The sequence below is a fragment of the Pristis pectinata genome, chromosome 8 (genome assembly GCF_009764475.1).
Source record: "Pristis pectinata isolate sPriPec2 chromosome 8, sPriPec2.1.pri, whole genome shotgun sequence".
NCBI classification, from domain to species: domain Eukaryota; kingdom Metazoa; phylum Chordata; class Chondrichthyes; order Rhinopristiformes; family Pristidae; genus Pristis; species Pristis pectinata.
Genome location: NC_067412.1, coordinates 1,829,013 through 1,847,113, shown reverse-complemented (window position 1 = coordinate 1,847,113; position 18,101 = coordinate 1,829,013). Strand labels below are relative to the sequence as shown.

General features: G+C 42.8%; 1 protein-coding gene across 4 annotated transcripts in view; it reads right to left on the bottom strand.

The window, feature by feature from the left end:
* xpo6 (exportin 6) overlaps positions 1-18,101 on the bottom strand; it is a 129,235-nt gene that overhangs the window by 40,027 nt on the left and 71,107 nt on the right. For all 4 annotated transcript variants that reach the window (XM_052020742.1, XM_052020746.1, XM_052020743.1 and 1 more), the window contains 4 exons: positions 15,048-15,501; positions 12,453-12,579; positions 12,181-12,290; positions 459-567 (listed from right to left, as the gene is read on the bottom strand). In XM_052020742.1, the coding sequence (XP_051876702.1) occupies positions 459-567; positions 12,181-12,290; positions 12,453-12,579; positions 15,048-15,501 (800 nt within the window). The remainder of the gene's footprint in view (positions 1-458; positions 568-12,180; positions 12,291-12,452; positions 12,580-15,047; positions 15,502-18,101) is intronic.

Genomic DNA, 18,101 nt, shown 5'->3' with positions numbered 1-18,101 from the left:
GTGTTGCCCATTTCCAGTTGGCTCTTTGGTGTCCAGAAGAAGCTGCACTCTCACACCAGAATGCCAGCAGTCCTATTGAAGACTCCAATGCCTGAGTGTGGATTTGGGCTGGGTACAAAGGAAGGACGGAAGGAAGGGGGACCTTCTGTGTATCAAAATTAGCTCAAACAAGATGCTAGTTATGTAAGCATACAAAAAAAAGCACCCAATCTCAATGTTTGCTCATCCGCCCATCGGGCACTTCTTGACAGAGTGGGTAGATGGGAAGCTGGTTCTTTCTTCACACTATCCCACCGTCAAGTTTGCACTGCAGAGATTAAAGATGTAGGTTGATACTAAAAAATAAATTCTGCTTTTCTTTGGCAAACTTGCTAGTTCGGGTCTTGCTTCTTTTACAAGAACAACTTGTTGAACAACCCATCCAGGTTCCGGATCAATCCCTTCTTCAGCGCACTTACATCATCATCCAGCGTCTCATCATCAAGTTCTTCCAGCTGGGCTTGATTGTAGCGGAACTGTACACGATGCAAAACCTCTGTCAACAACATAACTAACGCACCTTTGTACCTGTGAGAAAGAGCAGTGGATGGTGACAATCACAAGGCAATAAACTTTGGCACTCAATAAATTAGGGCAGGACACCTGGCTGCTGCCCATCATTACAGATCAGGTTTGGCTTTCACTAGTTCTGCTTGTTTGTCTTGTAACAACAACCTGCTCCAGTTATACTATGTAGAATCCAGTAATTGGTTCCATCCTTATAGGAATGCTAAAACCTCACCCTCAGCCAAGGACCTTCCACTCCTCTTTACTTTGGGGCTTTACTCATTGCTGATCACAGAAAAGCTTAAGAACATGAGAAATAGCAGGAGTCAGCCAAATGGCCTGTCGAGCCTGCTCCGTCATTTAATAAGATCATGGGTGATCTGACCATGGACTCAGCTCCACTTACCTGCCTTTTCCCCATAATCCTTAATTCCCCTACTATGCAAAAATTCATCTGTGTCTTAAATATATTTAATGAGGCAGCCTCTACTGCTTCCCTGGGCAGAGAATTCCACAGATTCACTACTCTCTGGGAAAAGCAGTTCCTCCTCATCTCCGTCCTAAATCTACTCCCCCGAGTCTTGAGGCCATGTCCCCTAGTTCTAGTCTCACCTACCAATGGAAACAACTTTCCTGCCTTTACCTTATCTATCCCTTTTGTAATTTTATGTGTTTCTATAAGATCCCCTCTCATTCTTCTGAATTCCAGGTTGTCCCTAGGTTCATTGAGAGGACAGAATGAAGGATCAGATCATGAGATATGAGATTCTAGGGCCTGGGGCCATGCATTGTTTCTGGCCATTGTGGTCTGCTTGCACTCCAACTACTCACAGAACATTGGGTCCTGTGTACACAGACTGGACCCTGAGATACCTGCAGGGTGAGCTGGCAAGATCTAGGATCTTATGAGACTCAGTAGGATGCAGTTGAGGAAGTAATGAGTAAAATGGCCAGCATAACGGTCCTAATCACAGGTCAGCATGGTGGTGCAGCAGCTTGCGCTGCCGTTTCAGCTGTCCAGGGACTTGGGTTTGATCCTGAGCCTGTGCAGAGTTTGCACAAGTTCTCCCTGGTGGTACTCCAGTTTCCTCCCACATTCCAAAGATGAGTTACTAGGTTAACTGGCTACAATAAATTTCCCTTTGGTGTAGGTGGCAAAACAATCAAAGGGAGGGAGAGAGAGTATGTGCAGTGCTACAGGGAAGTAAGGAGAGGGAATGGTTCTGCTGGGAGTCAATAGACTGAACAACCTCCTCCTGTGTGGAGTAGATCAAAGCTGGGCAAGCATCATGCCAGCCATTTTTTGCCAGAATATGATTGGAGGAACTGTTAGTCCATTGTAGTTGGATCAAAAAAGAGATCAAGATGAGGTCCTAAAAGAATACTTTCCATCGGAATTCACAAAGGAAATGAGCTTTGTTGATGGAGAATTTAGCCAAGGGGAAGGTGAAATTCTAGTGCAAGTCTCCAGAAGTAGGAGGTACTTGATGCCTAAGCAGGCTTCACGGTGGATAAATTCCCAGGGCCAGATGAGATTCATCTCAGGTTGCTATGGGAGGTGAGGGAAGGGACTGCTGAGGCTCTGGCTGAGGTTTTAAATTTTTACCAGATGCCTGCACAATGACAAACGTGGTCCCCCTTTTCCAGAAGGGCAGCAGGGAAAAGCCTGGTAATTACAGCCCCGTAGGGCAGTCAATAGAAAAAATTCCAAGGGACAGGATTAATGATCACTTTGAAAGGCAGGGACTGATCGGAGATAACCAGTATTGATTGTGCTAAGGGCAGGACTTAATTGACCAACCTGGCTGAATTTTTTTTGAAGAGGTAACAAAGTATATTGATGAGGGCAACGCAGTAGATGTGATTTAGATGGACTTCAATAAGGCCTTCGACAAGGTCTCACGTGGGAGACTGGTCCAAAAGGTTTGGGACCATGGGATCTGGGGCAAGTTGGTAAATTGGATCCAAAATTGGCTTGGCGACAGGAGACAGAGGGTGATGGTAGAGGGTTGTTTTGTGATTGGATGCCTGCCACAAGTGAGGTCCCACAGGGATCAGTGCTGGGACCCTAGCTGTTGGTAATGTACGGAGATGATGTGGGCGTGGGCAAGGGAGGCGTGATCAACAAGTTTGCAGACACGAATATCGGCGGAGTTGTTGACAGTGTGGAAGGTAGTCTCAGGCTACAGGGTGATATCGATGTGTTGGTGAAATGGGATGGAGTTTAAGCCAGATAAATGGGAGGAGATGCACTTTGGGAGTACTAATGAAGATGGGGCATACACCATGAATGGTAGGGTCCTAGGGAGAACTGAGGAATAGAGGGACCTTGTTTTCAAGTCCAAAAAATCTTTGAATGTGGCAGGACATGTAGATAACATGGTTTAGAAGGCATAGACAGAGCAATGAATGCAAGAATAGGGAGGTTATGCTCCAACTTTATAAAACATTGGTCAGACCTCAGCTGGAGTACTGCGTGCAGTTCTGGTCACCACACTATGGTAAAGATATGATTGTGCTGGAGAAGGTGCAGAAGAGATTCACCAGGATGTTGCCTGGGACGGAGCGTTTCAGTTATGAGGAGAGCCAGGAGATGCTGGGGACGGTTTTCCCCGGAGCAGAGGTGGTTAAGAAGGGACATGATTGAGGTATATAAAATTATAAGGGGCATAAATAAGGTAGACCACAGGAAACTATTCCCCAGGTAGATAAAACTAGGGGACATGTATTTAGGGTAAAGGGTTAGAGATATAGAGGGGAACTGAGGGGGATCTTTTTCTCACAGAGCCGTGAGAGAATAGTGGAAGCAGACTCACTGACAGCATTTGAGGTGCGTAGACAAGCACTTAAATTGCTGAGGCGTAGAGAGCTACAGGGCCAAGAGATAGAAGGTGGGATTAATTATGGATGGGCTCCCACTGGTCGGCGTGGATGAGGTAGGATGAATGTTTCTATGCTATATGACTCTATGACTCAGTGAGATTACCATAAGCAGCAGTATTAGAATCTGTATGTCCTACACTGTGGATACAGAAAACCAAGGGAAGCATAGGAGCAATTCTAGCTCGCAGACTAAAGCTATTCCACAGAAAAAGAGAACAAGGAATTCTATTCAGCAGACACAAGGCAGGAGCCATACAAGGAAAGGAAAGGACAATGGAGGCAGCCAATCCCAACTAGATCACAGCTCAAGGGCTAGTCACCAAAATATAGGAAAGATGCAATTGTATGGGAGGAGATGTAGAGAGTAAAGAGAATGCTCTCCAAACTGGAAAATACTAGCCTTCAGAAGATAGGATTGTTTTTCTTTGGAACAGAAGAGGCAGAGGAGAAACAACTGTGGTATATAGAATTAGAGGGTCCAAGGATCTATTTCCCTCAGCAGAAGATTCAACAGGGGCATAGATTTTGGTAAAGCAATTGATGGAAGGGCAGTTTCAACCAGAGGGTGCTGAGGTCTGTAACTCGACAGCCTGAAAGGGCATGAGGCAGATATCTCAGCTCATCTAGAACTTAGATGTGTATACTTGAAAAGCTTGACCTGCTCAGTGCTGGGAATGGGTGGGATAGGAAATTCTTCTTTGACAGGCTGGGTGCCTTCATCCATGTGGCACGTTTTCTACAATTCTACGGCTGTGTGGCTGAACAGTTTGGCAGCATAATGAGCAGGACTGAAGTGTAGACACTGAAGTGGAACAAGGGAAGGAAGTGAAGCTCAGAACCAAGCAGGAATCAAAACCCCACAAATTCTGAATCATGCCAAATAGCTTGATGAATAAAGGAGGAAGGCACTGTTAGGGCCAAAGGGAAGGTCTCAACTTTGGCTGATATTCATCTGGAAGAGGCTTGTCTCCTCCAGCTCTCTTCAATCAAGCAGTTAGAAACTCAAAAGAGCTCTCTCCTCTAATCCATCTGAGCCCTGTGGCTTTTGACCCTTTTATTAAGGGGAAAAGATCCTCCTCAGTTCTTAGCACCTCAGATGAGTGTCTCTTCAGCCTCCTCTGTGCCAGAGAAAACAGGAACAGCTAAATGGTTCAAGGCAGAAGGGAGCAAAGGATATCATGAGCTGGTTTGCATTAATTCCATTGTTGAGGAACAGGGAATGTAAAGTCCAGCAGTGAACAGTGACTGAAAATTTCTCCAGTTTACAGGACAGTAAATGAAGATGCCAGGAAAAAAATAACTTGGAGATCAGGGTTAGACTACAGAGAGGCACAATAGACAACTTCCAGAGCCAATTTTCTATAATGACAGCACCATAAGTAATTTTCCCTCTAAACCAATTGTAATTGGTTACATTGGTTAGGCCGCATTTAGAATATCGTGTTCAGTTTTGGTCACCCTGCTATAGGAAAGATGCCATTAAGCTGGAAAGAGTGCAGAGGAGATTCACAAGGATGTTGCCAGGACCAAGTTATGGAGAGAGCTTGAGCATGTTGGGACTTTTTTCATTGGAGTGTAGGAGAATGAGAGGTGATCTTATAGAGGTGTATAAAAACATGAGGAGCACAGATAGACAATGCACACAGTCTTTTTCCCTAGGGTTGGGGAATCAAGAATTAGATGGCATAGGTTTAAGGCAAGAGATTTAATAGGAACCTGAGGGGCAACTTTTTCACCCAGAGGGTGGTCAGTATCTGGAATGAGCTCCAGAGGAAGTGTTTGAGTCAGGTATATTAACAACATTTAAAAGGTACTCGGACAGGTGCATGGATAGGAAAGGTTTAAAGGGATATGAGCCAAACGGGTACAAATGGGGCTACCTTTGGTGGGAATCTTGGTTGGCATGGACCAGCTGGGCTGAAGGGCCCACTTCCATGCTGTGTGACTCTATGACTAATGGTTTATACATGAAGAATCTTTTGTTACTGATAATCTGATCAATAAGTACTCAGCTGATGTTGAAGGTTTGAGCTTGGTGTGACTTCAAGCTCATTTAGAACATAGAACACTACAGCACAGTACAGGCCCTTCGGCCCACAACGTTGTGCCGACATTTTATCCTGCTCTAAGATCTATCTAACCCTTCCCTCCCACATAGCCCCCTATTTCTCTATCATTCATGTGTCTATCTAAGAGTCTCTTAAATGTCCCTAATGTATCTGCCCCCACAACGTCTGCCGGCAGTGCGTTCCACGCACCCACCGCTCTCTGTGTAAAAAACTTACCCCTGACATCCCCCTTATACCTTCCTCCAATCACCTTAAAATTATGCCCCCTCGTGTTAGCCATTGTCACCCTGAGTAAAAGTCTCGGACTGTCCACTCAATCTATGCCTCTTATCATCTTGTACACCTCTACCAGGTCACCTCTCATCCTCCTTCTCTCCAAAGAGAAAAGCCCTAGCTCACTCAGCCTATCCTCATAAGACAAGCTCTCCAATCCAGGCAACATCCTGGTAAATCTCCTCTGCACCCTCTCTAAAGCTTCCACATCCTTTCTATGAGGTGACCATTTGACAAGAGTCAGACACACAGCACAGAAACAAACCCCTCAGCCCATCATCAACCACCCGTTCATTCTGATCCTACTTTAATCCATTTTTTAAAATTCTCCCCACACTGTCAACTCCTACCATTCACCAATTAACGAGGGGCAATTTACAGCAGCCAATTAACTAACACATCTTTGGGATGTGGGAGGAAGCCAGAGCACCCGGAGGAAACCTACACGATCACAGGGAGAATGAGCAAACTCCACTCAGACAGTGCCAGAGGTCAAGACTGAACCCAGGTCTCTGGCACTGAGGCAGTGGTTTTACCATCTGTGCTACCCAGAGCTGTAACTCCTTTTGTCAGTGCAGTCTCAACTACTTCTACAAGAGGGCAGCTGTGTACCACAAAAATAAATTCTGGAACAATATGGTTTCACAAATGTTTGAAAAGAAATCAAACACTTATTCCGAACACTGAGGGTTAATGCACTGTCTGATTCAGTGCACCCCCCTGCAAGTTTCCCCAGAGAGGTCTGACAAGCAGATGTCACTTGCAGAGAGTTACACACAAAGCAACAATCTTCAGATTAGTGGAATGTAGCTGCAAGAGGAAGAAGTGCTGGCAAGTCATCTCTTACTCATAACACTTGCACACCAAATTACAAAGCAGAACAACTTTTAAATCCACTGGCTACAACAACAAGGCACAACATGCAAATCACCCGCTCTGGACTTCACTTTCTCCAACACCCTTGGAAACACAATTTTCAGTTTCACATCAATGAGAACAATTTGCAGAGATGTCATGCTGTGGTGTTTTGCAGAAACTAGTTGTTGCATCTATCTTTGTCAGGAATTGCATGCGCTTGTGGTCTTACAAACTTTGCTTTTTATATTTTGGTGTCACTTCAAGTAGAAGTGGTTCTATAACAGTGTTACAACTACTTTGTAAACTGGAACAATTTGATGAAGGTCCAAGATTTGCCAAAACTGATCTCTTTCTCCATCTCAGGGGACAGGGTCATAACCATATCCAGTACAAGTCCAGAGATTCCCACTGCAAGGATTTGGTGGCTGGGAAACAACTTCTATCATAATTGACAGGACTTCAAATGCATCTCCCCTATTCCCCTTCTCTTTCCAGCCAGAAAATGGGTAAGGGCTCCTTAAGGTCCCCACCAGCCTCTACATTCAATGGATCATCCTCCATAGTTTTGGCCACCTCCAACAAGATTCCTCCATCAGACACATCTTTCCTACACTCCCCTTTCAATTTTCCCAAGGGAGTATTCCCTTCAAAACTCCCTGGTTCGCTCACCCAGGTCCACCAATCATTCCCTTCTTATTGTACTCTCCCACGCAACAAGAGATGCCCTTTAACTGATCCCTTCCCACCAACCATGGTTCCTACAGGTGATGCAGCAACTCACTCACACTTCTTCCAGTCTAGTGTATTGTATGTGGCAGTTCAGCGCAGCTGAGAGCTCCCTTCAGAGTAGCCAAATGCAGGTTGGGTGACTGCTTTGGAGAACACTATTCAGTCCACAAAGGCAACCGTGAGGTCCCAGTCACCTATCACTTTTAATTCCCCCTGACCCTGTCTTTGGTCTCCTATGCTGTTGCAATGAAGCCAAAATAAGATCATGGAACAGCACCAATTTCCACCCATTGCAGCCCTCCAAACTCCATATTGAATTTTAAAATTTCAGATGTCCAGCCTCTTCAGTTTGTGTCAGAACTGCCTGGATGGACCTAGTCTGCTGGGCATTCTCTTATGTATCAGATCACCAGCTACCATTGTGTTCTGTCTCTCACAATTCCAGCACGATCTTTCATTTATAGAAAAAATTCTCCAATAGTCCTCATTCATCTATTAACTAGGCAGCTCCAAAAGCACGGCATGACCCGGACAACCTTGGTCCCCACCTCTCACAGACATTTCTTTGGTTATCTCCACCACCCAAATTCCCTCCAAATGAAAACGCAATCATTTCTCAAGTCTCTAACTCTGATGAAGCGACATTGACCTGAAATGTCAACACTGTTCCTGCCTCCAGTGAATGCTTCCTGACCTGTGAACTAAAACATTTCCTCAGTTAGGGGCACAGTTGGCAGGTGCCATGTTTTATATACCTGTCTGGCTACCCATCAGCTCAGCCCCAGCAGCTGAGGGCAAGCTGATTGATCTGACCATCAACATTTCATTATTGTCCCCAGAGAAAGAAATCTGCCGTTTATCTGGTTTGACCATACACAACTCCAGCAATGTGGCGCATTAATTGCCCACTGAAATATCCTAACCAACAACATAGTTGTCAGGGATAATGGGGATGTCCAATGAATACTGGTGTTACTAGGGTTGCCCCTACCCCTTAAATATCAAAGAAATGGTTGTAAGTCAACAATAAGAAATGTTTTTACTGTGAAGTGTTAATTTTGTTGACACACTCAAAATGAAATATGCTGACCTCTACTCAGGCTGAAATACTGGATCTTACACTGTCAAACAGGCTTAAACATTAAAAAAAAATAAGTTAATTGCCATTGTGACTAATACCACATACTATTTCAGGTTACTTAGCTTAAAACTTCTGCTTTTCCAAGTTGTAAACTGCAGAAGTATCCCTAACTTAGGGCAGCAAGACCAGGAACCAATTTAAATTTGTGGAAAATAAAAAGCTACTTAGAACATTTCTGTTTAAAAATCAATGACATGATAAGTGTTTGACAAAATGTTATAGGGTAGGTTAGAAACAAATTGAGAAGAGCAGAATATTACACTGAAGTAGGTCTGATACAAAAAAGCGTAGAGTTTTAATATATTCATCTTTTCTTGTCCTTTATGTTTTTATGGTTTTAGTGGTTCTGGTTACTACATCCCATCATTAATCCATTTAGATAACTAAGCTCACTGGAGGCCTACAGAGAGCAGAATACTTATTGAATATGGATCCAGAATAGAAAAGAGCCCTGTCAATGAAGAATCAGAATTGTGCATGGGTGTATTAGGTAAAAAAAAATGAAGACATATCAGAGTGTGTGTGTGTATTAGGTAGAAAGGGTAAAGATAAAAAAATTCAGAGCCCAAGTCATGGCACAGCTTCTGAACAGAGCCCATCTGTTCACAACATCCTTTTTGGGAAATTTAAGTTCCAGGGAAAACAGGTATTTAGCATCAATAGATAAGTAATGTGCAGTGAAGATACCACAGGTAAAAGCCTGACACATCCTAACTTCATGTTGAAATATTTCAAAGTTTCCAAGTCTGAAATCTGAGGAAATGCTCACTGAAGCTCAGTCAACAGTCTGCTAGCTTTTTAATCATAAAAGATAATGTTGCAAAGAGGTCAGACTTGAGCAGCACACTCTTGTGAATCTTAATGGACCAGAACAGTATCATTACTCAAACTAATGGGTAAATAGCTCAGTCAAGCAGAAGCACAGGCTGCAATGGTTTTAGGAAGAGTCCAATGCCCAGGAGCAGTGTGCAGCATATCAAGAATGCTGCTGTTCAAATCACCGGTCTTGGCTTTTTTTTTAAAAAAGTTACTCTGAAGGCATGAAAGAGGTTTCTCCATATTAGATCCCTGCATTTTTGAACCCAAAAATAGCCACTTCCCTGCAGACAACTTTCACCGCACAGCTAAGGAAAATACTCCTTCTGTGTGATAGAGACAGGAAGAATCTGTTCTGTTTATTGAACAAGTGACCTTAACAGTTTACATTAAATGGAACATTTGCACTTGACGTTCATCTGAAAATGCACCTTCTAACAGAGCTGGGAATTTTTTGACACCAGGTCTGAATGGGCGCCCACCCTTGATTAACTTGGATACCTTTGCAAATTCACCATTTTTATACCACTTATTACCTTGCGTTTCACTTCTAGCTCTACCACTGCCCACCAATAACCCTCCAACCCCACTTGGTTGCTTTTTCCTAGAAATCGCCTGGCTCAGCTTCTGAAGACAGAGTGCAGCAAAGACTCATAAGGCTGCTGTGTCTCCCAAGCCTGACATCCAGTAAGCAGAACACAACATGTGGTCTGACCCGAGCAGAGCTTCTGGTTGACAAGATGCAACCTCTGATCTACTAATTTAGCAGTATCATTACACTTAGTACGTTTCCTCGTTTGTTGCTATATAGATGGGCTCTACATCAACAGGTACATGGAGAGGAAAGGAACAGAGAGATATGGGCCAAATGCAGGAATATGATATTAGCACAGATAAACATCTTGGTCAGCATGGACAAGTCGGGCAGAAGGGCCTGTTTCCGTGCTGTATGACTCTATACCCATTCCCAGGTCTCCTCTTCAACATCAATAATCAAGTATAGAACACCCATCTCTCCCTTCCAATGGTATTTGTTTTTAGAAACTGCCATTTCATAATCTGCCACACAATCTAACTGGAAGTTGCATTTAAACAGTCCCCTTCTACATTCTTAAGAGGTGCTTTATATCCAAATTAATTATTTCTGAACTGCTAGTAAAAATTACCATAAATCTCAGAAATTTGAAATCAAAGTGCTGTGACTATTCAGGTCAGGCAGCATCTGTGGAGAAAGTATAATAGGAGTAGGCTATTTGCTGCCTCTGTCATTCAATAAAATCATTGCTTTTTTTTTAACCTCAGTGCCATTTTCCAACACTCACCCAACATCCATCAATTCCTCAATATCCGAGATTCTTAAATATACTCGACTGAACCTCTGCTGCCCGCTAAATTTTAAAGAGCAACCACCCTCTGTATGAAGAAATTTATTTTCACATCATAAATGCCTGACACTTCATTCTGTGACTGTGACCCCTGATCTTAGATACCATAGCCAGGGGAAACGTCCTCCCTACATCCAGCCTGTCCGGCCCAGTAATCTCCTTTCAATTAGATACCTCTCATTCTTCTAAATTCAAGGAAATACAGGCCTAGTCTACTCAATCTCTCCTCGGAAAGCCAATCCACTGTCCCAGACTGCTCCAGATGCAGTCTCACCGAGGCCTGTGCAATTGCAATAAAACATTCTCGCTCCTGTACATAAATTCTCTCATAATAAAGGCCAACATACCATCTCAGTCCAGGTCACTCACCAACACATACAGCTGGTGGAGAACAAGGCAGTGAAACCTGGACTGAACCTGTGCTTCTCTCTCCTTTTGTTTTAGCCAATAGAAAAAACTTAGCGTTCAGGGTTAACAGTGAGCTCAATCAAGTGATTTTACAACAGATCGCGTGCTCACCAATGGTAGGGCAAAGGAAATTGTGAATGCACAAGAAGCCAGAATTAGAAGAACACAGACTTAATTGCAGAAAAGATTTACGAGGATGTTGCCCGAGTTATAGGGAGAGGTTGGCCAGGCTAGGTCTTTATTACTTGGAATGTTGAAGAATGAAGGGCGACCTTGTAGAAGTGTTTAAAATTTTGAGAGGCATAGATAAGGTGGATGGTAACAGTCTTTTCCCCAGGGTAGGGGAGCCCAAAACTAGGGGGCGTAGGTTTAGGGGTGGTGAGTATATGGAACGAGCTGCCAGAGGAAGTGGGTGAGGCAGGTACACAGGATCATTTAAGAAGCACTTGGATAGGTACATGGAAGGGGCGGGGCTTGGAGGGATATGGGCCAAATGCAGGAAATTGGGACGAGCTGGGTGGGCACCGTGGTCGACTGGTTGGGCCGAAGGGCCTGTATCCGTGCTGTATTGCTCTATGACCTGAAGGCTGTAGAAATTAAAGAAAAGAGGCTACATCATAGTACAAATACAAAGCTCTTTTCATTGGACCATTCAAATATATTGGTATTCTATCAATTTAATAGTGATAAAAATTGCAATATTCTGCTCTTGAACAATTAAAAGAATCACTCAACAGCCCTGGCCTCCAGCACTCCACACAATTTCTAAATGCTTATCTCCTATTCTAATCACACGAGGGGCAGAATCGAATGTCATCCTGCAACTGTCACACAGAAACTGCCACTGAGTTTTTTTTTTAATTATTCAAAGAGTGCAATTCAAGGTACCTTTGAGCATTCCTGCAGTAAAAAAATTCAGAAAGCTGCCCAATGGGGAAGGGAGGACTTAAACACAAGGCACAGCCACAGCTTGCTAAACTGCAGGACAATCTTATAGAAATGACATCTTGTCTAACACAAAGGCCTCAGGAGAGGGCAGAAGCAGCACAAGTACTAGAAAGCAGCAACTGACCTGTTCAGCACCTCATCCCGATCAGCAAGCCGACTCTTGATTTTACTGGTTAGGTAGTCCAAGAATATTGTCCAGATATCAAGGCAAGAGAAATAACCCTCGTGACTGGGCTGTAAAAACAAAACAACAAAAAACGTGTTTGTTGCCTCTACAAACTAGTTACATAACAAATAGAAGACCATAAAACAGGTACCACATATTCAGAACAAGCACTCCATTACAGAAGGCTCAAGAGGCTGTAGACCAAGATTGGAAATTGAGACCAGTCTCACCTGATGAAAAGTGTATTTGAAGAGAAGGCCTAGAAACTCCACCACTGGAAACTGTGAGTTGGACTCGATCCTGCGCAGGTGGACACTAACAAACAGGCGCAGGAAGTCGGTGAACTTTTCCACATAGCTGCATAGGAAGATGATTAGAGATATTCAACAAGGCGGTAAACAAAGACCAGAAGTCAAATTCTTAAATATTCCAGTACATGCATTGGAGGGAGTTACAAAGGTTATCACTACCAATAATGTGGTAACTTACCAATAAATGAAGTCCTGCAACTATAACCTTGGGAAGGATAACTATTCATTTCAACTGCCAAAACTGAATCACAGAATGATTACTGCATGGAAGGTGGTCATTTGGGCTTTTAAGTCCATACTAACTTCATAGCAAAGCAATTGTATCTAGTTGCATTCCCTCAGTCATGTAACTCCTTCCTTTCAGATACTTATCCAGCTCCACTTTGAACCTTACAACTGAATTTGCTTCCACCACTACCACAGCAGTACACTCTAGACCCTAACCACTCACTGTTAGTCAACCCTGTCCTACCACTTTCAATGAGCAATGCACAAATATCCCCAGATTTTGTGCCCTTGTATCCTTTTTAGAATTGCTCCCTCTAGTTAATATTGCTTTTTCCTCACTCTTCCTACCAAACTATAAGACTTCACACCTCTCAGAATTAAACCATATCTACCATTCATTTCACCAGCCTGCCATTATCACCTTGAGGCTCATTACTGCACTACCAAGTTTTGTGTCATATACTCAAGCAATGAAAAGCAATGGTCCTTGTGCTGACCACTGGGGAATTCCACTGTACACTTTCCTCCAGTCTTAAAGCAACCTTTCACAACTATAATTAAAAACAGAATGCTGGAAATATTCAGCAGGTCAAAGCAGTATCTGTAAAGAGAAAACCTAAGTTAATGTTTCAAGTCGATGATCTTTCACCTGAAGTTTTTCCAGTCTGTTTTCTCATTACTGGGCCTATTTTCTTTCTGTGCCTTTTTTCCATGGCTTTTGATCTTGATGAAGAGCCTATTATGTGTTACTTTATTAAATGTTAACACATACTGCATCAACTGCAATTCTCTCATCAAGTCACTTGTTACTTCATTAAGAAACTATTGTTGATTACTCACAATTCGCCTTTAACACAATCTTGCTCTAATCAATCCACACCTATCCAACTGACTGTTTCTAGAACCTTCCCCATGACTGCAGCTAAACTGGCTGGCCGGTAGACACTAGGTTTATCACTGCACCCTTTTATGAATAAGGGTGTAACAATAGCAATTTTCCAGCCCTCGTGCATCACCTGGATCTGTAGGTGTTTGCAAGGTTATGGCCAGGGCCTCAGTCTTCCTTTCTTACCTAGGAATGCAACCTAGAATGCATCCCATCTGGACCAGGGGATTTAGCCATTAAGTACAACTAGCCTTTCTAGTTCTACCCTTTCATCAATTCTTAGCCCACCAAGAACTTGAATTATACTTCCTTTTGCTGAGATTCCAGCAACATCATCTTCCCTGATAAAGATGCACTTGGCATCTCAAATGCAGATGTCAACCTCCACGAATAGATTTCTTTTTGTGTTTTAGATTGGTCCCACCTCTCCTATTATAATCCTTTTCCTGTTCATATGCCTCTAGAATTTTTTTGGATTGCCTTTTACATTTGATACCAGTCTTTCCTCAATCTCTTTTTAATTCTCGAGATATTTACAGAAACATCTACATCAGACTTGGACTTTGTTCAATTTCCTTTCTTTGGCTCAAGACTTCTCTCTTGCACTGTGACACGAGGAACAATTCACAATGCAGTCTGCACCAAGCACTCTGATCAGTAACTTTTGATCATGAAGTTCAGGGCTAAATAACCACGTCAGCACGCATCACTGTTGAATCTGGTTTGATCAGCCTTGACACAAGCACGGTGCTTTTGCAGAATGCACTTCAACAGGGAGGAGAGCAGCAGACACCAATAACAGGACAAGCTATTAAAGGAGGGAGCAACAAGGGAGGAGGGAGCAACAAGGGAGGAGGGAGCAACAAGGGAGGAGGGAGCAACAAGGGAGGATGCCACACCCACCAAGCTGTTCAACGAGTGATCCTTCAAACTGAATAGCAGCAAAAGAACAAGGTGTGAAATGTTTGCAATTAAGTACGGCTATTTCACTTCAATCCATCACCCACAGAAGTGTGAGGATGTAGAAAAAATGAACTGCAAGGTAACCATGACCCTAAATAGCACTTAAGGTTCAAACACACTACCAGGCAAATGACTGACTTGATAAACTGGATCTTGCACGAGCCTGAGTTAGCCCAGGGAAGGCCTCACCATTCTATGTGCCAGAACAACTACACGGCTGATATAAAAACAGAATATGCTCAAAGTACCTAGGTCAGGCAGCATCTGGGAAAAGAGAAACAGAGACAAAATTTCTGATCTTTCATCAGAACTGATGAATGACTCAAGGCCATTGACCTGAAACTTTGACTGTTTCTCGCTTCATAGATGGTGCCTAACATATTGAGTATTTACAACATTTTCTGTTTACTTCAGACTTCCATCACTACATGGCTTACCTTTCTTCCAGCTCTTCTAGACGACTCTTTATGGAGTGTGCGTTGTTCTCTTTGGTGATTTTCTGCAGCAAGTAGAATGTCTGCTGGAACATGCGTAGCAGATATTCCTCAAACTCCACGGGAACACAGTTCTTCGACATGAGTTCATTAATACAAGACATAGCCAACACACCCAGTTTGCCTCGTTCTGGCATCATATTGTTGTTGTGGCCATTTCCATTCACAGCAACTAATTTCTTGGCACGGGTGTCACAGCCAAAACGAGCAAAATGGAAGATGGTTGTCAGGAGAGTCGGGGTGATACTGGTGGAGAGTGGGATCCAGCTGAAGAGATGAGTCAGACAGTCCAAAGCCAGAGAACAAACGTGCTCACTCTCTGGATCCAAAATTGGAATTGGCTGGTTTAATAATTTGGCAGCTAGGGGAGCTTGCAGTAGGCTGCTAAGCAAATCACCTAACAGAAAAGAAAACCATTAGTCTTGCACAGCTTGAGGTTAATGATAGTTGCAGTGAAATGCACAAAAGCAGATACAAGTGCTGCTAGGCATTAATACGAGTCATGAAGACTTTATATGACTTTACACAATGTCTTGATAAGAACTCAATAAGCATTCCTGTTCTCGCAACTGGTTTATAGATTTAGCAAGAACGCCCATGTAGTTCTTCTTACTACAACAGAAAACGTCCAGTCCAAAGTCCTTAGAACTGAGCAATACAGCCACTGATCTTTGTCAAGTCTTACAGTTGTGACCAGCACCAAAATTCCCTCAAGTTGCAGATGGACTCGAGCACAAATGCTTCAAATTCAAAATGGCAGCAAATGGAAATGATTGGTCCGAGATCCACAATTCAATTTTGTGAGAATCCTGAAAGTATTCTGATTTTGGATGTATTTGGACTTTGGATACTCAGACTGGAGACGACCAAGTAAACATTAACACTACAGATGATACACTTCCAGCTTTCCCAAAGAACAAATGGTTTATTTGATTCATCTGAAGGTGAAAACTGCTGGAACTAAAATTCTGAAATGACAGAATAACCTTTGTGAATTAAATCCTAGGCAGTTCTGAGTATAGTGCTATTTATTTGTTGATTACATTTGTGACTTATTGCAAGGAGCAACACATTTATTTATGCTAAAAATTGTACCAGTGACATCCCCTGTTACTCAAACTATTGGAAAAGCAATGGACATCTAATAGATTCTTTAGCAGCTAACTGACTACAGTAAAACTTCAAATAACCTGGTATGGTCAGGACTTTGGAGGTGGTGGACCGGCAGATTTATACAGACTATTGGATATTATTCAAATATTAACTCCCCAACACACTTAGTTAGGTTTTTATAATGTCACAGAGTATTATAATAAATTCTCCATGGAACTCGGCGAGACCAGGGCAAGCGCAAATCCCAGGAGAGCATGGAGAACATTACCTGGTGAACCAGATGCCAAACCATTAGGATTTGCAGATATTCAGATAATGGATTATTAGAGTTTTACTCTATGTTACTGTCACTGGACTAAGTCCAGATCGATTCTCAGGATGGTGGAGGTTGTCTTACAGGACAGAGTAAGAAGTCTAGGCCGACACTCTGAGCTTAGAAGAATGAGGGCAATGCCTTTGAAACCTACAAACATCTTGCAGGTCTTGGCAGGTTAAATGCAGGGATGATGCATCTAAAATCAGAAGTCATAGTCTCAAATTAAGGACTCAACCATTCAAGATGGATGAGAAGCTGTGGAATTCCTGACCCACGAGGGCTGTGTACATTCATGACCAAGACCAATAAGTTTTTGGATATTAAGGGAATCGAGGGAAATGGGTCAGTGCAGGAAAGGGGCGCTGAGGGAAAGAAAAATCAACAATGATCTCATTAAATGTGGAGGAAGCACGGGGCCAACTTTGGCTTGTATTTCTCATATGTGTTTAAATGTCTCAATCAGATGACATTTAAATAGCTTAGTGAGACAAAGATGGTACCTCTTTCCACAAAGTCCACTGAAAACTATGCACTTAAACATTCTAATGCAACATAAAGCTGTTTTGGTTCTGAAACTATGCTGCTTTGATAAGCACTTTTCATCAACCTTCTGAATACACAGAGGGCCCAAGCAATAGTGGTGAGCAGAAGCAGCGGGGATGTTCTCACAAGCCAAATCCCACTCTCATTTAATTAGATATTGACCGGTTAAAGGGCCATTCAATTTGAGGTCCAGTAGCACGAATAACTGAACAAATATTCCGGAAGGAACTGTAGAATTAGCTTTTATCCATTTATATTACAAAAGCACAATAAAGAACGGTTATGGAACTTTAACGAACAGAACCTTGAACTGTGGGAGGCTATTTTACAGCAAGCTGCTTGCAACCTGAATGACAATATAGACCGAGAGTGGAGTCTCATGGAATTATTAACAACAATATTGCTGACTGGAATTAATAACCCAGGCCTAGTTGGTGAGACAAAGACACAGGATACGGATGGTACATCTTGTAATCAAAAATGTGAGAGGGGCCGAGATGGCCAATCAGGAGTTGGCCAGCTGATTGATGACACATCTGCAGCAGCAGACAAGAATAAATAGCAGGAAGAATGATCCATTGCTGCTGTGTTCAGAGGCAGTCAGAACTACAAATAGAGGCAGGTGAACTGCAGTTGGAGGAGTTGAGGTCTGGTCAGTCTGCCCCTGAATGTCTGAGGAACCATGATACACTGCAAGCATCAGCTGAGTTGAGGAACTGTAAGTTGACAGTTGTTCATGATTTGGAAGTGGTTTAAGTAATTTGTACTGTGGAAGCAGTACTGATAGTATCGGTAGATGGTAAACACTCAAAGTTATTTAGTTAAAACTCCCAAAATATAAACAGAATGCTGGAAATATTCAACAGATCAAGCTGCATCTGTGAAGGGATAAACAAAATTATTTTTTGAGAACAATGGCCTTGTATCAGAATTGGGAAAAATGAGGAAACAAGTATGTTTTAAATTGCAGAGAAAAACAAATGGTGGACAGAACAAAGCAAGTGTCTGTGATAGGGCGGCGCCCA